Here is a 23,388-nt window from a genome sequence, read left to right on the forward strand (position 1 = left end):
CCCTTCTTTCACCAATTACGGAAAAGCGCTTGCTTGCTGGAAACTTTAATTTTTAATTCTTTATGCGATGCACCAATGACGACCAACGAAATGAAGTAAACTTTAATTAATAGATAAGATATTTCAGAAGAAAATCGAAACTTCAGAGGAATCCGATAAGACGATTTGATCATTTAGCGAGTCGCAACCAATCGCTTCGTTACCAGTCTAATTTGTTTGTCTCCTGCACGAGGTTGGGTGATTTTAAATTATTCATCAAGTGATTCATGAACGTCATTTTTACACAGCGGCGTGTAAATGAGTCTCACTGCAAATGCCGCTAAGTCGCTTTTCAAAAATAAATAAAAAAGGAGGGCATGTCCCCATACTGCCTTATAATGGCTACGCCTATGATTTTAAGATGCATGTTTTGATATCATCAGTCATTCTGACTGTATGGGATTTTAAGTAGATGAGATTTTACTACTTTTTTTTTTATCTATTCCCCCTTGTAAATGTGTATTATAAAGAATTATCATATCGTTGCACTTGGCTTTTTGAAAAACTTTTGCCATTGAAAATACGCCTCTTGAAAACTGTGAGAAAGATTTTCCCGATTCGCCACTTCTAATTGGCTACTGATATCACATGTGTGTTATGATTATGACGTAACAAAAACAAAAAAATCCAAAATATTTCCCTAAAACGGTGATTATTCGAGCTAGATTCGACTGCTTTACAGCACGGGTATTAAATATGCCTATAAAACGTAATAAAGTCGGTGATTCAACTCAAGGGTATGATGAAGGTCACCGGGTATCATGTGGCCGAAAGAGACGAGGGCGAAGATTTAGGAAGAATTCTTCCGATTTAGTGAGTTTTTGAGTATAAATATGGGAATTTAAGCATTAGGAAGTAGGCCTATTGATCAATTTAACTGCGGATTTTGCAACAAATCGGTGTAAAGGTTGCAAGTATAAAAGAGACTTCTTTCGTCTGAATTCGATAACGAGTGTGAAAGATATTTGTTGTCATAACGTTATATTTTGCAATTTATGCTAGCAATATTCGGTGACGCAATATTCTCAGACTTTTGGACTTGTAATATATAATATATATTCGGGCTTCTGATTATTTTTGCTTAACTGGGCAAGGTTGAAGCGTGAATTTTTTCGGAAGTCATGAAGGTATTTTCTTTGGTGTTTCGTACGCATTCAACTCTAAAACACGATTGATTGACGGAAGTTTTGTAGTAGTTATTCAATAGATGTCGTTCATTCGAATCACATCTTTGTTCCTTTCATGTGCTATTTTGCATGCCATCGAGCAGTTTGTGTACGTAGATTTGGGCGTGTACTTAGATTTGGACAATGGCACGTCTCCTATTCAGGTCGTCTTGAAAATCGCATCCCGACTGCAACTCCGAATGGTTGAAACTTTACTGTGTATAAATGGTGCACTTTACTGTGTCAGTGGAAAATTGCGACTCCCGACTTCGGTATTGACTGGGATCTTTCCTGCTCCACGATGTTTAAAACCTAACCTTTAGAATCTAGGTTTTAGAGCTTGATTTACACATCCAATGATTTCACGAAAGCATTACTGAATATTAACGTTCTTAATGTCATTGCAACACATAACTTAATCTGGTTAAATTTATATCCCAGGAAGAAGATGAAGCTTCATCTTATTTGACAGCAGTGCATTGTATATATGCATTTGCTTCATGGTTCGGCAGAGGAATGGTGAAGGCTAACAAAGTCTTGGTGAGTCGAAAAGTTATGTATTCAAAGAAAAAATATATAAAAATGTTTGTATAATCAGAATATGAATAGAATCAGAATATTTTGGTATACTGTATATTTGCTACTTTTCATAACCAAACGCCATGGCCATTGCGAATTCGAAGGTAAGAATATACATATATATATATATATATATACTGGATGTATAAAAATGCGTCTGATCAATATTAGTCCACAGTACACTACAGTATGACCAATACCCGAGCAGTGGTACATCGACGATAGGCTGAGATCACAACCAAATACTATTCCCGATTTATTATATTTCATATCTTATTTTTTGTGATGGATTCATGTATAACCACTCGTGACTGATGTTTTGATTTCGTATTATAATACATATCTCAAAGTAGTTTTAGTTAAAAAAATTCATGTTTTTTTTTATCAGACATTCACTCAATGCCGTAAATCACCAATCGTGGACGAAGATGCTCACAGGACTGACACGGTATTATGATACCAACTTTTATTAGTTTCAACAAGACTTTACGATACGTGGTGTCTTCAAAACAAGCATTCATATTTTCTACTTTATTACATCGATATGCATTTTGAAAATCATCATCGACTCTTCTAGAGATAGTGTCATGATGAATCAATATGAGAGTAATTATGAGCTGGATATGAAATCTCCAGCTCATAACATGAATGGAATTACAATTTTACCTTTTTGCATATTTTATGGTGTGTCTTATATGGCATCCCAGTTTTAGCGTTGGAGTGGGATAGAAAACTATATACGGCGCTAAGTTTTCATAGTCTGGAATTGTTTGGGTTTATTCAACAACTATTTGTTATACCGCTAGTGAAACGCTAGGTATGTTCTTGTTTAGTTTACACCTGAAATATTTAATGTTCGATGCTATCGTGGTTATGTTGTCATTCATAGATTCTATATGATTGAATTCACAAACGAATCTTTTTATCAATTATATTATTGTTCGCAGATTTCAAATACTAAGAAGACTCAGAACAATACCAGAATTGAATGTAATGTAATGTAAAGAAGCATACTGGAATCGGGTAAACAATTGGCAATAATGATTACTGGTCATATTGTAAAGTAATCTGTTTTTTTTTCAAATGTATAGATTGAATGTATCATTCTAGAAATCAAATAATTTGCCGTTCATATGAATAATTTTTGTGCAGAACTTCTACGTCCAGTGACCAGGTTCGGAATGAGTCTTCAGAAAACAACAATACTCTTTTGACTCCACTTGAAATACGTGATGTTACATTGCCAACCTCAAGGTTAGAGTATTGTGGTATTTAGCCAGAACGCCCATGATACACGAGAAAAAGTTATTAAGTTCAAATGTAAATTTTATGTTTATTAATTACAATAACGTATTGTGCACTAAACTCAATAAGAATAGACGATCCTTATATAAACTATCATGCTATTGATATTATTTCAGAAATTCCAGTAGTGCTGACATCGGAAAACTCTCGTCAATGAATCTTCGAGAATTGGAGTCAGCATTATCGGTTTCTAGTGGTAATTCAAAAACAGGAAATATAAAAAATGAGACTGACTACGTCAATGAGAATTCATTTGTTGCTCCCCAAGGTACTCCAAACGTTCTACATTTTTTGTTTGGTAATATAATTTGATCCGTGAAAATTAATTTTAATTATTTGTCGACTATAATTGCGCACATGAGAGCATGCGTTCAACCTCTTTTCTGTTTTGTTCGTTTTGGGGCCCAAAACCGTATTATCAGCTGCCATGTGTTCTTTGTTATTTTTGTTGTGCCGACATTCCACTGCATTTTCGAACTCTCCGCCTAATTATCGGTTGCGTGAAATGACTATAATCACCAGTGATTTATTTTTTCGAATACTTCCTATCATGTGTCAGCAGTCTGACACTGGGCAGTTTTTAAATATTATAATTCCCATCAGACTTCACTGATTTATATCTACCTACTAATTATAGACCTAATATATGTTTATATTTATATGTGTATATGTTTTAAATTATCTTAGATGCTGAGACTATATCAGCGCAGCAAGCCACGCCGCCACCAAACTCTGTTCCGTCTTTGACTACTGGAATACTACCGCCTCCTTGCCTCCCACTTGAACTGGATGCAAAGGTTCATAGCAACGCAGTTATACCGGGAATAGACAATGATATGGTGCGTATCCAACGCCAACGTTGTTAAGTTGGAATCTGTCGAAATTTTCAATTAAAATCAAGATAAAATCTTGCAGCGGAGAGACAAAATATCATTTTTTTTTGTTGTTATTTCACACAGTTATTCTCCAACAATCATCTAATTTTCTACAGAAATAGATTGCTGTCACATATCTATCCTAGTTGCAAATGATCGTTTTTCACTTTCCTATGTTCTGATAATGTTTCTGAAGTCAAAGTGAAGTAAGAACCTTAATCATTTACACTTTTGCAGCTGAAATTCATAAAACAATTAGAAGACCAGAAAAAATTATTAATGCGGGGTTTGGAATCGATTGTTTCGGCAAAATTATGGTTTGAAAAAAGCTTGGAGTATGTCAACGAGAAACAGAGCCAACTAAAGATGAAAAGAAATGACAGTTCTGAACCAGTAAAAACAGTGGAGCCAGCGGAAAATATATGCAACAAAGGTATATGGAGAAAGTTTTGTTTCACTCACTGTTTTAGTTCTATTTCGAGTGGACGTATGTCCCATGGAGTGACCGACAAATTTACTTTTTTCAGTAGCAGTCCCGACTTGAAGTAGATAATACTGCAGATATTAATAAATAACAACCTGTAAATAAATTTTCCCGGATTATTCGTTAATAAATTTAATCTAATCAATATAAATAAATTCACAGAATTGAAAATTTATATCATAATATTATTAGTCGTTTTTTTTATTGAAAAATAATTCTTTAGATTTTTCTATCGGAGACGCGTTCGGCAACTTTAAATTTGATGACATAGCTGAGACAGAGAATCAGATAAAATCACTCGTTAATACTACGAGAAGACTGGATAAATTTCTCAAAACTTCGAAGAAACAAGTAAAATTTAATTCAATCTCCCAACATCGTTTAACCTATATGATAACAATATTATCACTAACTTCCTCGATTTATTTAATCAGAGATAAACATTGTCATTCATTTGCATCTCGCTATTTCTCAGTCAGCAGGCATACTCCATCACGAATTCTCGCCAGATTGCATTACGTTTCGAATATTTGTTGAGCTCCTGTTATAACATTTTATTTCATTTCAAACTTGAATGATTGTCACACAGATCATAACATTTAACTATGAAGATAATGTGCAAAATAATTAAAATGATTTTGTAACTTTCAATGCGACATGAAACACTACCAAACTGCCAACTATCGTGCCTAAGCATCGCTATAGAGCAGTGTTTCCCAACCCGAGTCCGCGGTCTCAAATGAGTCCGCACAGTGTTTGAATGAGTCCACAACAAGCCATAAATTCACTGCGGACCGTAAACGTTTTTGTGAAATTTAATTAACTCCCAGCCAAGTTGCGATTTACGTTAGAATTTTCATAAAACATAAAAAGCCAGTTTATTCACATAACATTAATCGAGTCAATAATTACTGGTTACTGAGTAGGCTGGGCATATATTCGAATATTCTATATATATAACTATTAGAATAGCAATTTACTATTCGAAAATTTGGTAACACGTGACGCGACAAGTCACTCGCGAGTCGCTTAAACAAACGATTGGATTTCACAACTCACTTGCGGATTTCCGACGATAACAAGAGTCTGTACACGCTTCGATAGATACGTAATAGGTGTTTCTCGCGAGTTCGAACAACCAGAAATTTTTCCGCGACCTATTAAATACGCTTTCTTAGACACAGCGAATCTCAAAATTTCGGCTGCTACCGTAGTATACGTACCACACTGGCGGCGCGTCAATAGGGCCAACCGGGGTAATGCTCCGGTTGTTTTTTCGGTATAATAAAAAATATTCGAAAAATACCTCAATATCGGTTGCACAGACTGTCTACACTAGCCATATTCTCCCGACATGGTTCATTTTTCGCTCGCAAAGCCTTCGCCGAACGTCGACGGGGCGACGCCGATTTTGCCCCGGTTGCTCATTGTATATCGTATTATCTCTTTTATCTTCCACTCGCCGCGTTTGTCTCGTTTGTTTTCTGTTTCTTTTACTAAATCATCGGGGCCGATCGGGGCTAGCCCCGAAATTATGACGACACAATGCCGACGTTTCTTACAACAACGTGTTGACATATTCACGCATTCCTTCTCGTTCGTTGGTTGCTTGAAGAGTTGATAGTTTCCTCGCCTTCGTTTTTGTCGCTTGTTTCGCTATTTGAATCAGTTAGAGACCTTTAGTCCATCCGGCTTCGCATTTCTTAGCCTTAGACCTCATAATGAATAAGGTTGATGCCTCACTATCTCGCACTCCGTTTTCGCAGCTGCCGCTGGAACAAAAATTAGAGGTACAACGTCTTGAGCCTTATCGACCAAAAAATTGTTCACTGGAACAATCCCATGACGGAGGAAAGCGTCGGCGTACATTCTGCGCAGAAACTTGGTATAAAAAACACGAATGGTTGTGTTACAGCGAGGACAAAAATGCACTTTTATTGCCTACTTTTTGCTACCGCCCGTGACTCACGTTGGTGTAAATTTGGTTTTAGAGATCTTAAACATCTTTCCGAGCGTGCCAGGGATCATCAATCTTCTATGGAGCATCTGGACAATGTAGTAAAATACCGAACATTCGGAAATGTTAATATTGCAGCACAGTTGGATGAAGGACGCGCGGTTTCTATTCGTCGGCACAACCAAATCGTCGAGAAAAACCGCCATGTTCTCGGTCGATTGATAGATGTTTTGAAGTTCATTGGTTGTCACGAGCTGTCCCGCCGTGGGCACGATGAACTGGCTGGCTCTTCTAATAGAGGGGTATTTTTGGATATGGTGGAATACACCGCATCCCTAGATACAGTATTGAGAGATCATCTTGATGCCGCAACTGTTTCGAAAGGGACATCTAAGGATATCCAAAATGATTTGCTCGACTCAATGTATAAAATTTATTTACAACATTTGGCTCTGGAAATTGAGAATTGCCAGTTCCTTTCGATTCAGTCTGACGAGACAACTGACATCACGTGCGTTTCCCAACTGGCTGTGATTTTTCGGTTTGTGAAAGATGGTAAACCTACCGAGAGATTTCACAGCTTTGTACCAATCGTTGATCGCACGGCTTGCGGGATATCGGCTGTACTGAAAGAAGTGTTACAGCCTTACAACGCGAAGTCAAAATTGATAGCTCAAACTTATGACGGCGCGGCAGTCATGAGTGGGTCGAAACATGGTGTTCAAGTTTATATAAAAGAAGATTTTTCTCATGCGCATTTTTTACATTGTTATGCACACCAATTTAACCTTGTTATTAAAAATATGTGTCTTGATACCCCTCTCGTCCGTATATTTTTTGCAAATGTTTCGGGGTTTTCTTCATTTTTTTCCGTTTCGCCGAAGCGCTCTGACCTCCTTCGCCAGATATGTAGCCGCCGTCTCCCAGCTTGTGCACCAACACGTTGGAACTTCCAATCACGCGTGGTGCAGGGCGTGTCCGAAATTAGGTCTGAGCTCATTGAGTGTTTCAATGGCATTCAGAGCTCTCCGGTTTGGGACGAACGTTCTGTGTGGGAGGCGGCAGGTCTAAAGCGTCTGCTAGAAGATGGTGAGTTTTCATTTTTTCTCGCTTTTTTCTCCACAATATTCTATCACGTGGATGTATTATACGGCGCATTGCAGTCAAGGCTAATGGATGGAGCGTCTGTGCAGTCGTGTATTTCAGACTTCTGCGATGCTGTATCTCGTATCCGGGAAACAATAGAATACGACGACACATGGAGTGCTTCTTTACGCCGCGGGCAAACAACGCAGCGTTTGATTTTGTCTACAAAGGAATGCTGTGACATTCTGGTGAATCAAATAGGCGATCGTCTGCGCACTGAACACCTTGCCGCGTTCTCTTTGATGAACCCCAAAAAATTTTCAAAATTTGCACGTCAATTTCCCATCCATTTGTTGGCTACTGTCTCCAAATTTTACCCCATGATAAACGTGGGTAAATTGGAAAATGAATTGCGATGTATATACACCAATCAAACTTTTTTGAACATCACATCAACTTGCGCGCTCTATGGGTTCCTCATAGATAACACTCTAGTAACTACCTTTGCGGCGTCTGCAAAATTTCTGGACATCATTTTGACGACGCCTATTTCTTCCGCCGACGCAGAGCGAACATTCAGCACGCTGAAGCGTATTAAAACGTATCTCAGAAACACAATGAAGCAAGATAGATTAAATTCCTTGGCTGTTTTATCCATTCACAGAGACGTTATTTCTGGGATGCATGACTTTAATCAGCGCGTTATTGAGCATTTTGCTTCCAAGAAACCGCGGCGTGTTGCATATATGTTCAAGCAGTAGAAGTCTAGCAGCATATATATCTATGAGTGAGCGACGCATGTCCTTATCTTTGCATTAGCTTGCCTTTCTCCATAGTAACGTTTTAAACCTTATTTTAGGTTTTGTCTGCTTTCCTGAAGTTTCTGTTAATATGTTATTGTATTTATCTGGGTAAATATTGCCTTTCCTTTTGAAAGAGGTTTCAAAATAAAGTATGTCTATATTTATTAATCCCTTGACTTGGACCGGTTTTAAAGACACTTTCTTATCGTTAAAAATTGTCGCTTTTGCCGATTGGTTGTTACCGATGGAATGGTTTTTATACTCATAAAATGATGGGAGAACTTACAGCGCTCATCCTGTCCCCGTAGATGGGGGTGACTTGGTCCCGCAGTAGCTTGCCCCGGTTGTCAAAATGACCACGCGCCGCCACTGCGTACCAGGGCATTTTCCTTCTGAATTCTTTGTTTTACTGCCTCCACATTGGTACGTACAGTAGTAATGGAGCGCCGTAAGTGTTGTACGAACAGCTCAGATTTGTCGAATTCACAAAAATACGAATCAAAACAAAATATAATCGGGCACTTTACCATGCATTTTTGTGTCGACGGATAGTCATGATATTTTCTGATTAGTATTGCTTTTATTTCGTCAACACAACCGCAGATTAAAATGATCACCATTAATAAAGCAAGGCCGTGAATATGTATTTTTGATTTACTAATATACTTTAAATATATTTTTGATAAGTACTAAATCAAGTTGTACTTTCTGGAAATTTATAGCAGATACTAGGGTTTTTCTAACCACGATAACAAATTTGCAAAATTTCTAAAAATATGTATCAAAACTTAATATAATCGGGCAATATTTTAGCAGATTGCTGTGGCATTTTAAAGAAGTAATGCTATCATCTTGTCGTAAGTCGACGCAACGGCGAGTTACCATGAACACAATTAAAATAGAAAGACATTTTAAATTTTCGTCGTTGTCATAGATGGAATATAGTGCGACAGAAAAAGCCATTATACACTAAAAAAGTCGTCCCATTTAACGGACGCATAATTGCGGCAAATTTCCAATTTCGAAATTCGTTCAAATTCCGTTGTGTTTGGTTTTATTGCTTCTTCACACAGAGTACGGTTGTAGTAAACGCACCTTGAGTCCGCAAAGGTTTTCGCTGGTGAGAATTTAGTCCGCAACCAAAAAAGGTTGGGAAACGCTGCTATAGAGTAAGCGATCATAATGTGGGTACATGTTCACTTGCTCATATCAATCCTTTTTACAGGTTACTGACAGGACAGATCAACACAAAAACAAGGTAAATTTTACATAAGAATTCTGTTTTCAGGATTCTTGGAAATATATGGATTACTCAAAGTATTACTTTGTTTTTATTGTAACAGTTTAATTTTATGTTGTTTTTTTCAGAAATTTCACAACAAATCAACACAAACTTGCGTATCTCCAAATGAAAAACCCAAGGTATAATAATTATTTTTAGTGTGTACGTGGGTCGGAGGTACAAAGACAATGAGAAAATATATCTAGAACATAAGTAACTTTTAATTTCTGCTAATAATGTCGACTTCTATTATCGTTTGATAGAAATATCTATTATTTACATTAAATCATTTTTCTATAAAATCTATATATTTACTATTTCTTTATTTTCAGGCCGACGGGGCTCCAAAACTGGACGTCCACAATTACGAAGCTGACTACGAAGTAACATTATAATTGATTTTTTTTATGAGTGTTAAATACTTGTATAATATGAACGCAACATTCAAAAACTCGTAGCAAGCATAAGGGTTGTTTACTGTAAAATCATCACCTATCAGTTATTACTTATCGATTTATTTTATTTTTCAGGATGAGAGTCACGATGAAGGTTTAATAAAATCGTTGGTAAGTATTTATTTTATTCGGCGTGCACTGAATAAGAAGATTCGAATTAAAATTCTATGTGCAAAATTGGAGCAAGTATGAATTTTTTCAACATACGTAGATTGTTGTTTATGAACTCAGTAGTTGATGAGCCGGTCAATTTTTGTGTTTAGATATTTTATCGAATACCTCCTAGTCACAATTATTAAACTTGAAGGAAAAGTATTCGTTCATATAAGCGTGTTTTGTAATTAAGAAAAATGTCTCTGAAAAAGATAAACGGAGGCCAGTCCACGACATACCTCGACAAGATTCTTCAAAATCAGAGGTAAAGTATTGAATATTTTAAACGCAGCAAATCTTCTGCCAAATAATGATTATTGTGGCCGAAGCCACATATTCGCGAGAATCGCCTGATTATTAGTAAACCAAAGTATCCAATGTCTTTTTTGCCTATTGTGTTTTAGCTATATTTTGCCAGACTTATATTTCTCGGCTGAATTTTTAAGGAATCTGACAATGGAATAAAAGAAGTGGAGAAAATATATGAATTGAAACAGGACAAGGAGGAGGTATATATGTTAATCAAATTTAAATTATTTTAGATGATTGCGCGAGGATAAGAAGCTAGATTTACGTGACATAAACATTTTTTAATAAAATTTTTAGATCAAAAAAGATCAGGAAATGGACGACAAATACGACGAAGCATATTATGAGGTAACTGCTTTAGGCAGCGATTCTTAACATCAACATTGTTAAGAGTTTGATTAAGTGAGAGTACAAACACTCCGTCGGATATTGAATTCGAAATATGTTGCAATACTATGTAATTTGTAAAATCACGAAGGAGGATGTTTCATCTCGTATTGAAAATAAATGATTCGTTAAGTTTTTCGTCATCGATAGAGGAAAAATTTTCGTCAGTAAATATAATCAACTTGTTTCAATTCATTTACATAATAAGAGTGTTCAATACCCAGCATTATTTCATTTACCCTCAGTAAAGCTGGAGCATAATATAAAGTTGTCATATTTCTATTTGTTTCGTGTTACTACAAGATTTGAGTAATCATTTTCTATTCATGTTATGCTTCATATCGAAGTAGATTATTCGACTTCGATCCACATTGCAGATTGTAAGCAACATACAAATATTCGAATAAGCTGCCGTACAGGTTGCCCTATAACAAAATTTTAGTCTACAGCCGGAACGCCCATATGGGTTTACTTTACTATAGTTTTTAAATTTCGGTACTTATAGGGTCAATATCGCTCTTAGCTGTTTATCGACGTAATGCCCTGATATGAGAGAAGCGATAAAACCTTCCAGCCGTGACGCAAAGTGCGAATCGTATAAATAGCCTGGATTTCAAAATCACCTGTCAGACGTCTGAAAATGTCGACTCAGCTCAGACAGGAAATACTCCTTTATAACCACTTATTACTTATCGATCTTAAGATCGGTAAGTATATTGATAGGTATTTGTCTGTATGTATGTCTGTATGTATGTCTGTCTGTCTGTGTGTCTGTTAGATGACCGCGATATCTCACGAAAGCGAGATTGAATCTGCTCCAGATTTTGCATGTGCATTCATCTTATCTCGGACCAGAAACCTATTGATTTTGGGCGAATTATGTCGTATAATTAGCGAGTTATCAATCAATTATTGATATAGTGATCTAGATTTTTGTAAAGCGAGAGAATTTTGAAACCCGCCGAGTGTGTGTGTGCGATGCGCAGTGCGCAAGTTACAAGAGCGGATGAATCGAAACTGCAGTTTCTGTTTTGGGGGATCCCCTAACTATCGATCGATAAGTCGTCGGTTTCCAACCGATATTCTCGTTATTGTTTTAGCATGTATTTTCAGTCATACTAACTATCCCTGACCATCCCTGGCGCTGTGTTGTTTTGATAAATATGATTTCGACTGCTCCATAGTTGGCAGAGGTATGGAGATTTTTTGTATGTAAAAAAAAAACGTAAAATTAATGGTAATTTTAACGCGTAAATGCGCGTATGGGATTGTTTACGCCGTTCTACGCGCATTTCCGTCGAAAAAATTTAATTTTTTTGCATTGGGGGTGGTCTGTGCAGTAATAATAAGAGCTGTGACGTCATCAATATAGGTAATTTGACCTTGAACTCGACAATACTGTAAATACAATAGTGAATTTCAGAGTAATAACCATTTATGCTATAATAGTCGTTTTGGTATTGTTATGTTAGGAAAAACTTGACGAAAACGTTGAGGAAAAAATTAATTAATTAGGAATTAATTATTAACTGTACACAGAATATCTCAAAGTCCAATTTTTTTTTTAGAAATTTTTGAAATTTTTTTGCAAAAATTTTTTTCGATGAGTGTGTTTTAAAGATATATTGCTGAATAGAACTCTAGCAGACGCTTTTAAAAAGCCATGAGTAAAGCTTTAGGGCTTAATGGTTGACATAAAAAAATAAGTTTGAAAATACCCGTAAAATGGGCAGGGCTTGGAGCTTTAAAAGAGTTAAAATGAAACACAAAATATTAATTGGTTTTCTTTACAGGATGACTTTGAAAGTGACGATGACGATTCACGCAAATCATCTGTGAGTATTTCAATATTTAGGCTATTTCCTGATTGTTGTATCTTTGTGCCAAGCTATTTGACGCAAAGTTTATTGTCGATTCTACATAACGTTAAACCTGATTTCAATATTTTCAGTCCGGGAAAGGTCAGAAAATGAATGACAAAGACTACGAAGCTTTATACGAAGTAGGTATTTGTTGATAACATTTTGACTTACAGTCAAGTATAGTGAGATTAAGATTAATGAGAAAAATGACTCTGTTATTTTGTAAAGGAGTACAATCTGAATGTATCAGCGGTGTAAGTCAAAATAAAAATTGCCAAAAATTAAAATTAAAAAAGTCATTAAATTAAAATTTTGAAAATACAAAACATGAAAAACAAACAAGCAAACATTGTTACAGCTCCATCTCAATAATGGCCTAATATTATTAATTTATTGCGTTCTCAATTTACATAGGATGATTTTGAAACTGACGATGATGATTCTACGAAGTCATGAGTGGGTACTTTGTTTTACTTTATTGAGCGAAATAACATTTTCTAAATTTTAGATCTTACACGTTGTGCTATGGTAGGATGGCAAGCATTGACTTGTGAGATAAGATTGCATTCATATCATATTTTTCTACAAACTTTCACCTCATTTTGCTTTAGATCATTCAGTGACTTCAACCCTTCCAGCAGCAACAATTTTGAGAACAAGATTTGATATATATAATTTCATCAACTCATCATTTTGCATTTTCAGTATTAATAAATTTCATATTTTTGTTCAATATAATATATATATATGTATTAAATAGAATAATGAGTAAAAGAGGAACATCGGTTTGTTGGTTGTGCGGGTGGGCTCAAAATGTCAAACAGCAAGAAAATAACAATTAAAATCGAGTTTATATTGGATCACTGATTCTGAACACTATATTAGCCTGTAAATCATCGCTTTGTGAAAGTTAAGAAATGGGTCAATGCAGGAACCCAGCAGATTTGAGGTATCTGGATCAATTCATAGTTAGTAACAGATGATCAGAAAGAAGTAAGTTTGCATGCATTTCTAAGACGGGAAAGTTATGTTTGGCTTTCAGTTCAAAAAGATCTTGGTCGATTTGGCTTTCGATTTTAAAGATGTAATGGAAAACTTCTATATTTTTCTTCTATATATATTATTGTTTTTTTTACTGGCGTTTACGTTAGTCAATAAAGGATTTTTATATACCGCACAATTAAGCAATCAATATTTAAAAAGAGTCCGTTCCGAGTATACATTTTATCTAATGTAACCGGTTCGCTGAAAACCGGTCGGACAATGCTAATATTCAGTAACATAAAATTGAGGCGGCGCCATTTTTTCTATCTAAACTAAATGTAGTTTAATAATATTCTGATTACAATAAAGTTTATATTTTATACACCATAAGTTTTCCAAATAAGTAAATCTTTCGAATAGATCTAACGTACAAGTTTAGTTTCACTGCTACTTTTGTCATCAGTACAAACTTATATTAGTAAGCCAAGTATCACTGGACAGTGGACACTAAGCAAAGCAAGTTTTCATTTGTGTTCAATAGTGCTTTTGTAACCCGTATATATCCCAAGTGCAATATTCGTGGGCAAACCGTATCGGCGAGTATAGTGCCAATAATTAATATTCGGATATGCAGCCAACGATTGCATTTATCGCCCAAGATTCCAGTCAATATTAGGCATATTTCACGAACAGAGTAAAATAGCTGATATATATATCAAGTAAGTTTGCATAATTTCAATGTTTATTTTTTTGTTAAACAGATGTATGTCTTTGAGCAGTAGAATCAGAAACTCTTACCTATTAACTAGTCGATGAATAGTCGTAATTATGCCAAAATAAATAATTGTTGAAATTAAGTTTAGTTCATTTCCACTAAGATAGTAAGCGGCAATGTTGGACAACTGTTCTTTATTCGCATTCAATAAATGTATTTTCATGAGTGGGTGAGTAGAATAAAAATAAACTTATTTTACAGAGGAAACTTACCTGACCAAGAAGTGTTGAAGAAGATGATAAAGAAAATTATGTGAATTGGATTTGATGTGTTAAACCAATTGCAACCTTCGTTCCATTTCGGTCAGAATTACTAATGCAAATAAATCGTATGGTAAATTATCTATAAACCAGTGGTTCTCATACTTTTTTTGCACCGTTGCAACCTTACATTACCACCGACCCTGGCAATGCAATGAAGTTACAAAGAAAATAATTAAATCAAGCAAGTAGGCTAGTCCATGGTGCTTTTTAATGGAATGGATGAGTGTTTTTTAATATTCGGAGAAATGTTGATCAGGTGCTATCTCAAATCATCTTGAGGGAGATCTGCAATGAGAATGTGCCTATTTTACACGATGTTATATAAATACAAAGAGTATCTAACTCATTGTATGATTCCGTTTAGGCTTGTTTTTACTACAAGCGCATGGTACTTACAGTTTTTGTTCTTTTACACTTATACAAGAGTGATGAAAGCCTGCAGTTGGCGCAGCAACATTATATGATACAGTGTATCTAAATATGGCTGAACTAAACTGTCTTCTCACAAACGAGATTAACTCGTGACTGAAAAATTTAGCACAAGTGAAAATATGATTAATAAACTACTCCATAGCTTTCTCCGCTCTGGAATAAATCTGGATGTCCTAAATATGACCAAAAACATGTCTCAAGACATTAAAGACTCACGAACCGGCAACTAAATATTGAAATGAGTTGATCATAAATGTTTTATGATGAAAATATTTTGCAGCAAAGGTCTACGTAAATATCAATCGAAAGCCACGAAATGATCCAAATCTGTCGTTGGAAACTCAGTTATATATTTTCGTCAGAGAACGCGGACAAATATTATATAGACGCAAAAACGTAGAATGCGTAGGTTTAATATTTTACTCTGAAGGCAGGTGAAATGAACAATTTTTGCAACTCTATGTTCAATACACTCTTGTGCATACGTTGGCAACATTCTCTTTATAATATCAACAGGTATCTATACCTAAAAACCGATCACACACATTTCTTATTTTGCAGACCTATTTTTGACGAGGTATTCAATTATTCATTCATTAAAGCAATTCATCCTAAAATATTCTAGGTTGTTATGACAAACCTCGATATCATATACTCATACATAATCTGCTTATTTTTAATAACTTGAATAAACTACAATATGTGAACTATTTAGAAATGTTACAAAATCCGCTATTTCATGTCATAAATTGTTTGCACCAGGTCTGCTGAGTACGGGTTTTTGTATTGTTGGACCGTTTGTAAAAGCCTCTTCTGATGCTTGTTTTCCCTTTCCACATGCAAACCTTATATCACGCCTACGCGACCGTGGCACAACACAACAATGGTTATTTCGAAAATTTTGTATCGGTATCAAAGTTTGCACATCAATGATCATAGTAGTTGTAAGATTGTATAAAAAACTCTTTGCAATTACGAGCAGTTTTAATTAGTCAACTGAGAAAGGGACGTGGTCAGATGCCTACGTACAGTCAATTTTTTTCTTGTTTCAATTTATGTTGTTATAACCAGTGACAACTTTGATTTAAATCCAATCCGAGTAACTTTATCATTAAGTAATGATGGGTTAACAATAAATTGTATATCACCGATTATACTGTACTACGATATGCTACTATATTGTATAACGATATCACCTCTTTACGGTACACTTCCACACACTGAAAAATCTGTGCTTCCTTGTCTGATCCTGGCTCTTGATTTTTGGTATATCATGGCTTGTGACTTTGCGAGGTTTATAATAATTTGATTTATTTGTGTATTTCATTCTCCTACTAATTCCATTTCTAATCTTCAAAATCAATATCTTATGACTCCTGCCTGTCTCTGTCTGTGTAATGGTTATTAACTGTTTTGAGATGAACCTTCCCACATATTTCCTGTAGCACAAGTTTATCGAAGAGGTAATACAATAGTATAGAAATAGTTGATACAATCAATATCTTTCTCCAATGCTAATTTTATCTTTAGCATGAAATCATACGATGATGCATTATATTTGACTTCGGTAAATCAACTACATATAAAGACATTCTGTGTATGTTTTTACACAAATAATATTTTGAGAATGATATAGATTTTTCATTTTTATTATATATTGTTCTGAATCCATAGTATTCATTGCTTTGGCACAGTATCAATTTCGCTTGGTACTTGTCACAGTCAAAACCACGGCGAATACCAAGATGGAAAGTATCCGTTAACAAACAACAAAAGGTAACATGTACAGTGAAGGGGAATGAAGCAGTCGACCTCATGAATCAATTCAATTTAGTATGGACAGGACTGAATTCCGTCAAGCATCAACCGATAACTTCTTGTGGGCATTAAATAGAGTAAGCGTTGCTTCAATGCAATACAAGAAAGTAAAGGCAGCGGTCTTTATGTGTGTCAGAAGCGTTTCTACTTTATTTTTCGGAATAGTCAAGTATAACACCCAGCAATGCCGTAAATTATTGACAAGCTGGGATGCAATCAAATTTGAAATTATGTTTATGTTTTTATATCATAAATAGGTCATGATAATATCCTAACTTACCATTGACGTTTAACCATTGACGTTTGTAAGTGATAAGAGCGCAGGCTCAGAGAATCTGCTTTCATTTATACTGTCTCAGATTCACGGATCGCCGTTCAGTCAGTAGGCCTACATGGGAGATTGTGTTTTGTATTAATGAATGAATGATCCCGTATTGATGAATTAAGATAAATAGATTCTAAAATTTGCTTAAAAATCTGTTGAAAACTAGAGACGTTTTATTGACTTGGTGGGCTTCATCAAAAATGACCGCTACAATGTTTTTCAGAATGATGACACATTTCTTGAGTATATATATGGACAGATCATTTCATATTTCTGAGTTATTGTATTCTTTTAACGGCTGCAGGAGGAACTCAAAACCTAATCATATATTGTTTAGGTTACTATTAGGTTGATGTTATAAACATTAACAAAACTATGTCAAATTTTTCCATGGCTTCAAATAGATGTTGTACATGCTTTACATTTACATTGCCTTCAAATCTAAATTAAAATATCACATAAGTAGTGTATATTTTTACTTCAAGCCAAAAAAGCACAGTAATTACGGAATGAAAACATATCACTTATTGTTAGATCGAACCGAAGCCAATCTTACTAATATTTTATTGAGTTGACTTGCCGTGTCGTAGAAAACATTGGTTCCCAACCGGCTATCCCCGTAGTTTACCGTCAGCCCGCAAGGGATTTTGTTGTTTTGTTATTTTTCTGCCAACGTCACCGCTGTCCGTTGGTGTCTTGGCCTATGAGCAATCACACTTCTAAATTTCCGATCCACCGCAGAAGCGTTTCGTTAATCCTCGGCAGTTTCTGAAATCCAAGTCTACACATATGTTTTAGGGACCTCCTGGAGTATGCGCACCAAGATGGCACACAACCTGAACTCAGGTTGTGTACCAGGTTAGGGTTCAGATTGTGCGACATCTTTGTGCGCATACTTCAGGAGCACCTGTTTTAGTCCATACCGTCCACATAAAACTTAACATTGTTACATTAGTATCATCGTATTTAGACAACGAAATAATTAAATCTTTGAAAAGACAAACTTGTGAAGCGTGCGTTATTTCATTCAAATTTCTCCATACGGTATGTCAAGAATATTGTCAAACTACTGAACTTTAAATGTCCTTCTAAGAATAGCGAATAGAAAGATATCGGAATGTACCAGGCCACGGAATAAGACCTTGCTCATATAATTGAATGTTTTTTTTTCGACTACAAAAAAGCAAGTGGCAATTTAATATAATTCAATAAAACATGTGACTTTGTTTGTATCTCATCTACGCGAGAAGTTTTTGACAGAGCACATTAATATAATAATCCACATTCAAGCGCCGCGTTCAATTATCAACCCAAGGTGTAATGAAATGTTTTTTTTAATGTATGGTCAATGTGGCACGGATGTGGCACGACTATACTATATAGGTACCACTTGGTATGACCAAATTGAATGTTTTAAATGAATACTTCTAAAACAAAGTTATATGTATATATAAAGTTTGTAAAGCAATGGAGGAGTTTAGACAACAAAGCAACGAAAACAAAACCATAATAGTCATGAGTGTTCCTTTGTCTTCGTTGGTTTGTAAAATTCTCCCTTGTTTGTATTGTTTTGTGATCTCGTTCTTCCATATTGAAACGAATTACGTTATAAACATAGAGCGTCACGCTATGAAACCTTCCATAATGGTGCAATCGTTTGCGAGTCCGCTAAGGGGTTATATATAAACTTTAAAAGAGGAAGAGCGTGATTGATAATATGAACAAAACTAGATAATACTTGGCTGTTTCAACAGCATCGTCATTCTGAATGTTAGTTATTTAGGGTCAGTCAGTTACAGTATAGAGCTAATGGGCATCCTTGATATATTCACAGCTTGGTCGAACCGTTGATGTTCAGGGCCGTTTTGAAAAGATTTTAATAGCGAAATTTTATCACAAGAATAGCAAACACAATAAAGTTAGAACTCTTTCAACTATCATCGTATGTTATTAGATTGCGTTGCCAGACGTTTCATTCCAACTCTGTATTTACATTTGAAAGTGTTTTATTTCTCTAATAGCTGCTTATCATATTAGCCTAACTAAACAGAGAAAAATGACGGAATGTGCCCAGGTGCAGCAACGCCCATCCGAAGACTCTGACATGAGGCAAGTGTGTAACGCGTAAATATAGTTGCTACATTGCATATTATACTTTGTTAATGTTACATATTTTCATTGCTTTCATTAATATATTTATCTTAACTACGTTCTCTGTTAATGAAAGTAAGTGGTTATTTGGTAGAATGTAAATTTTTGTAACTGGTATCGGACTGGTAATGAACTGGCATCGGACTTTGCGTCCACATGTTTGTTCTTTTTTCAAATATTTTCATCGCTATTATCTCATTTTTATTGCAGTGGACTTCTTGATGGACTTTACAGTCTTATCGATGACGTAAATCAACTTTCTCTTCAAACGAAAGAAAATTTAACAAACATAATACACCAGACTTCAAGTGATGATGATATTAGTAGTGACGATTCGGAAGCTGAAGACGAAGTAACTCAACAACAGGAGACAATGGAAGGTAAATGTCGGAGTGTCAAAAAAAACTAGATTGCTGGTATGTATAACTGTTTTATATATTCTATGATATACGTTTTTAGATCTTCAGAATGAAATGTCTCAACTTGAAATTAGCGAAGAAGCAAGCACACTTGAGACTTTAATTTTGATAGTTGAGCATTACGCCAAGGCAGGGGATACAGACGGATTTCAGAAGAATGTCAGGCGACCAGATCTGTGGTTGATGACATTGCCACGTCCCAAAGTTAGTGACATCACAAGAATGGCTGACAATCTTGTTGGGCAAAATTTTCCATTTCGGGCGGCGCTTATGTACAAATGTGCATGTACCTTGTATAAGTATGAATATGTGCACTATCCTTCAGCTGATGAGGTAGGGTCCGATACCATCATACCAAACGTAGCACTACGAGGTATAGAAGAATGTATGAAAAACGTTCTCAAGATTATGTTGTCAATATTTGAAAAAGATGAATATGAAATATACTTCCCCCATTTTGTACCAATTGCATATGACATGCTTACAAATCTGAGAGAGATTCATCACACCGATCGGAAACTCAAAGCGGACATTGAAATGTGGGGTATGCTTTACATTGCTGTTATGCATGGCAAACTGAAGCAAGTTACAGAGATGCACGATGTGGCAGACACTGTGGTTGAAACAATCTTGAGGCGATTTAAAAGTAAAGCTCGGCGACGTTCAGTGTACGGAATTGGCTTATTGGCGCTGTCGACGTCTCAGTGTCTTCAAAATAAACGGAGCGAAGGTTCTGAATCTTCCGGAGAAGCTATAAAATCCCTCCAAGATGCAGAAGATTTTCCAACTTGGGATGACAAAGTCAGAATTGTAGAAAAAGCAGGAAAGTATTTTGAAGACATCGAAAAGCTTAACGCGTAAACTATTAAACTCAAGTGGCTAGATAGCAGAAAGAAGTTGAAATTTGGTTGACCATTTATACACGATATCATATTCATATTCATTCTTGGCATTGCTCCGAACCAACATAACATAGATCTTTTGTGTCGTCGTTGCATTCAAAAACTATCAATTGACATTTATCTTGAAAATCTGCACTAGTCAAGCAATCTATTTCTGGGTGATTATTTTAGGTCATTAAATTTGTAGAAAAAACAGTTCAACGTTGGCAAAGAATCAGCATTGTTTAATTCATTGGGTATTCCAACTTGGCTGTCACTTCAATGCTTCATTAAAAAATTAAGTTGTCGCTTGTGGTTTCATAACTCAACGATTACAGCTTTGAAGTTTATTCTCACTGTATTAGCACACTGTTGATTGTATTTTCTAGAACATGTAGGATACAACATATCCCCTTTTTTCACTGTTAATAGCCTTTGCAAGTTGAAAGAAAATATAAAAGTGCAAACGATTTGTAATTGTTCTAGTTGTTGAATTGTTGTATCATACATATTAGCAAAAATGGAACTGTGTGCTACGGCGGCTACATCACTGTACCACGGTAATGTTCTTTGGACACGTAATGGACATAGCGATCGTTTTGTTGTTATTGGACACGTTTAGCGATCGTTTCAAAATTTTGTTGTTATTGTTGGACACGTAGTCGACATAACGATCGTTTCAATATTATGTTGTTGTTGTTGTTGTTCTTGTTCTTTGACACGTTTTTAAAAAGTCGCTTTTCTCTTCGAATACTGGACCAATTGCTTTGAAATTTTCAGTGGTTATTAAAGATTAATTTTTTCGCTAGAAGGCTATTACTTTTATTTATTTCAAAATTTTGCGTGAATTCTATAAAATTTGATATTTCGTCTAATATTTTGCTGTATTATTTTTTATCCATGGGAACACGGATTTTAGTCAGTTTGAACTTTTTTGAGGGTACCGGTAGCGTCAAAGGTACCGGTAAGGACTGATTCGCTCTGGTCTAACGTTTCCATATATTTGTGCGTAGCTCTCTTGTTATTGTTATTTGTCTCCGTCTCCATTTTTAAAAAATCGCTTTTCTCTTCGAATACTGGACCAATTGCTTTGATATTTTCAGTGGTTAAAGATAAAATTTTTCTCCAGAAGGCTATTACTTTTTTTTCGCTATGACGTCATCAAAATTATTGCCACTGGGTGGCGCTACGTGTCCATATATTTGAGCATAGCTCTCTTGTGTTGTTCTTAGTCTTGTTGTTCTTTGACACGTTTTGAAGAAATCGCTTTTCTCTTCAATTACTGGACCAATTGCTTTGAAATTTTCAGTGTTTAGAGATAGAATTTTTCTCCAGAACGCTATTTCTTTTATTTATTTCAAAATTTTTTCTGGACTTCAAGAGATTCGTTTTTTTGTGTGCGAATTGGTGATCAGAATGAAAAATAGCGGCACCTTGTAGCGATTGCGGCGAAGAAGCGAACGTGATTCTTGCTCGCTAAGAAATGTTGGAACTGCGCAGTATGTTATTCGTTGGTGGTACCCGTACCTGGCGTTATATTACAGTAGTGTTTCGGATCGCTGGTGTTACTGCAGTTGCAAGTCGGATCATCTTGCAATTTTAATTAAAGCTGGCACAAGACTGGAACTGGTGAAAATAGGCCAGTTCCGTTACCGTAACACAGCACGGTGACTTACCATTGCACAAATTCAAGTTTTGTATAATAACGTATTAGTTTATTTTAATAACAGAAAATGAATTGAGTTCGTATATGCCAAAGAAGAACCATTCCACGATCGAATACCGGTATCAGGCTTACAGGTACGGTATGGTACTGGTGAGTTAAGGCACCGGCACCATAACACAGTCAATTACGCTCTCATTTTTTGTTACAGTTTTGTCGTGAATAACGAAAGAATGCTAAGGAAGAAGCATGGCAACTTCTCCGATAACTCTTAACATGTGACCTAGGTAAGTGCCATATCAAGTTCATTTACATATTTACTCTTACTGCATTTGCAGTCAAATTAACTTATTCCATTTTATTTGTACGCTTGCACAGCTGCTATTTTTATTCCCATCTTTTGCTTGTTTAACAGCGTGATGCAATTATTGTAAATAGCTTTCGTGTCCATATATTTGAGCATTTCTCTCTTGTTTTATTTGGAGACGTCGAGCCTAAACACATAAACTATATTATTGTTTAGAATAGCTCAGAATCAGAAGTTCAGAACCATATCTGAGTTGTCCTGGCTGACATTTCCATTCGTCCCAATGGGGCGATCAAAAACACAACTAATATTAACGATTATCAACATTATTATCATATTTTTGAAATACTGCATATGTTTATTTCCCTTGTCAATATTAATGAATGATCACAAGACATTTTTGGTACTACTAAATAACGCCTCCGTTGTGAAATACACTTCCTTCCATACAGAGCGGTACAACTAATATCAGGTCAAAATAATGCGATTAACGTACAGGACAATATTATTATGAGAATACCATATTATTACAAACGGGAGAATTAAATTTAAATGTTTTATTCGTTGAAAACAGGTTTTCTTGCGAAAATCGTCGAAAGCAGTGCAATATCTCGTACAAAATGAACAA

At 35.5% G+C, this 23,388-nt stretch overlaps 2 protein-coding genes across 2 annotated transcripts; both read left to right on the forward strand.

Moving 5' to 3' along the window:
• Window positions 1-735: 735 nt before the first annotated feature.
• On the forward strand, window positions 736-13,481 carry LOC120331071 (uncharacterized). Its single transcript, XM_078113758.1, has 20 exons — window positions 736-852; window positions 1,647-1,745; window positions 2,173-2,232; window positions 2,732-2,784; window positions 2,937-3,038; window positions 3,206-3,357; window positions 3,777-3,928; window positions 4,202-4,397; window positions 4,672-4,799; window positions 9,520-9,552; window positions 9,663-9,716; window positions 9,909-9,959; window positions 10,107-10,142; window positions 10,378-10,449; window positions 10,631-10,693; window positions 10,791-10,841; window positions 12,674-12,715; window positions 12,832-12,882; window positions 13,157-13,198; window positions 13,354-13,481. Exons 1-19 carry the CDS (start codon window positions 736-738, stop codon window positions 13,196-13,198), a joined length of 1,554 nt encoding a protein of 517 aa, XP_077969884.1. The 3' UTR covers window positions 13,354-13,481.
• A 5,808-nt stretch (window positions 13,482-19,289) lies between these two features.
• Window positions 19,290-21,260, forward strand: LOC120331451 (uncharacterized). Its single transcript, XM_039398535.2, has 3 exons — window positions 19,290-19,448; window positions 19,701-19,870; window positions 19,950-21,260. The coding sequence occupies exons 1-3, from the start codon at window positions 19,396-19,398 to the stop codon at window positions 20,768-20,770; spliced, it is 1,044 nt and encodes a 347-aa protein (XP_039254469.1). The 5' UTR covers window positions 19,290-19,395; the 3' UTR covers window positions 20,771-21,260.
• Window positions 21,261-23,388: the final 2,128 nt, after the last annotated feature.

The sequence above is a fragment of the Styela clava genome, chromosome 6 (assembly GCF_964204865.1).
Source record: "Styela clava chromosome 6, kaStyClav1.hap1.2, whole genome shotgun sequence".
Classification (NCBI taxonomy): Eukaryota; Metazoa; Chordata; class Ascidiacea; order Stolidobranchia; family Styelidae; genus Styela; species Styela clava.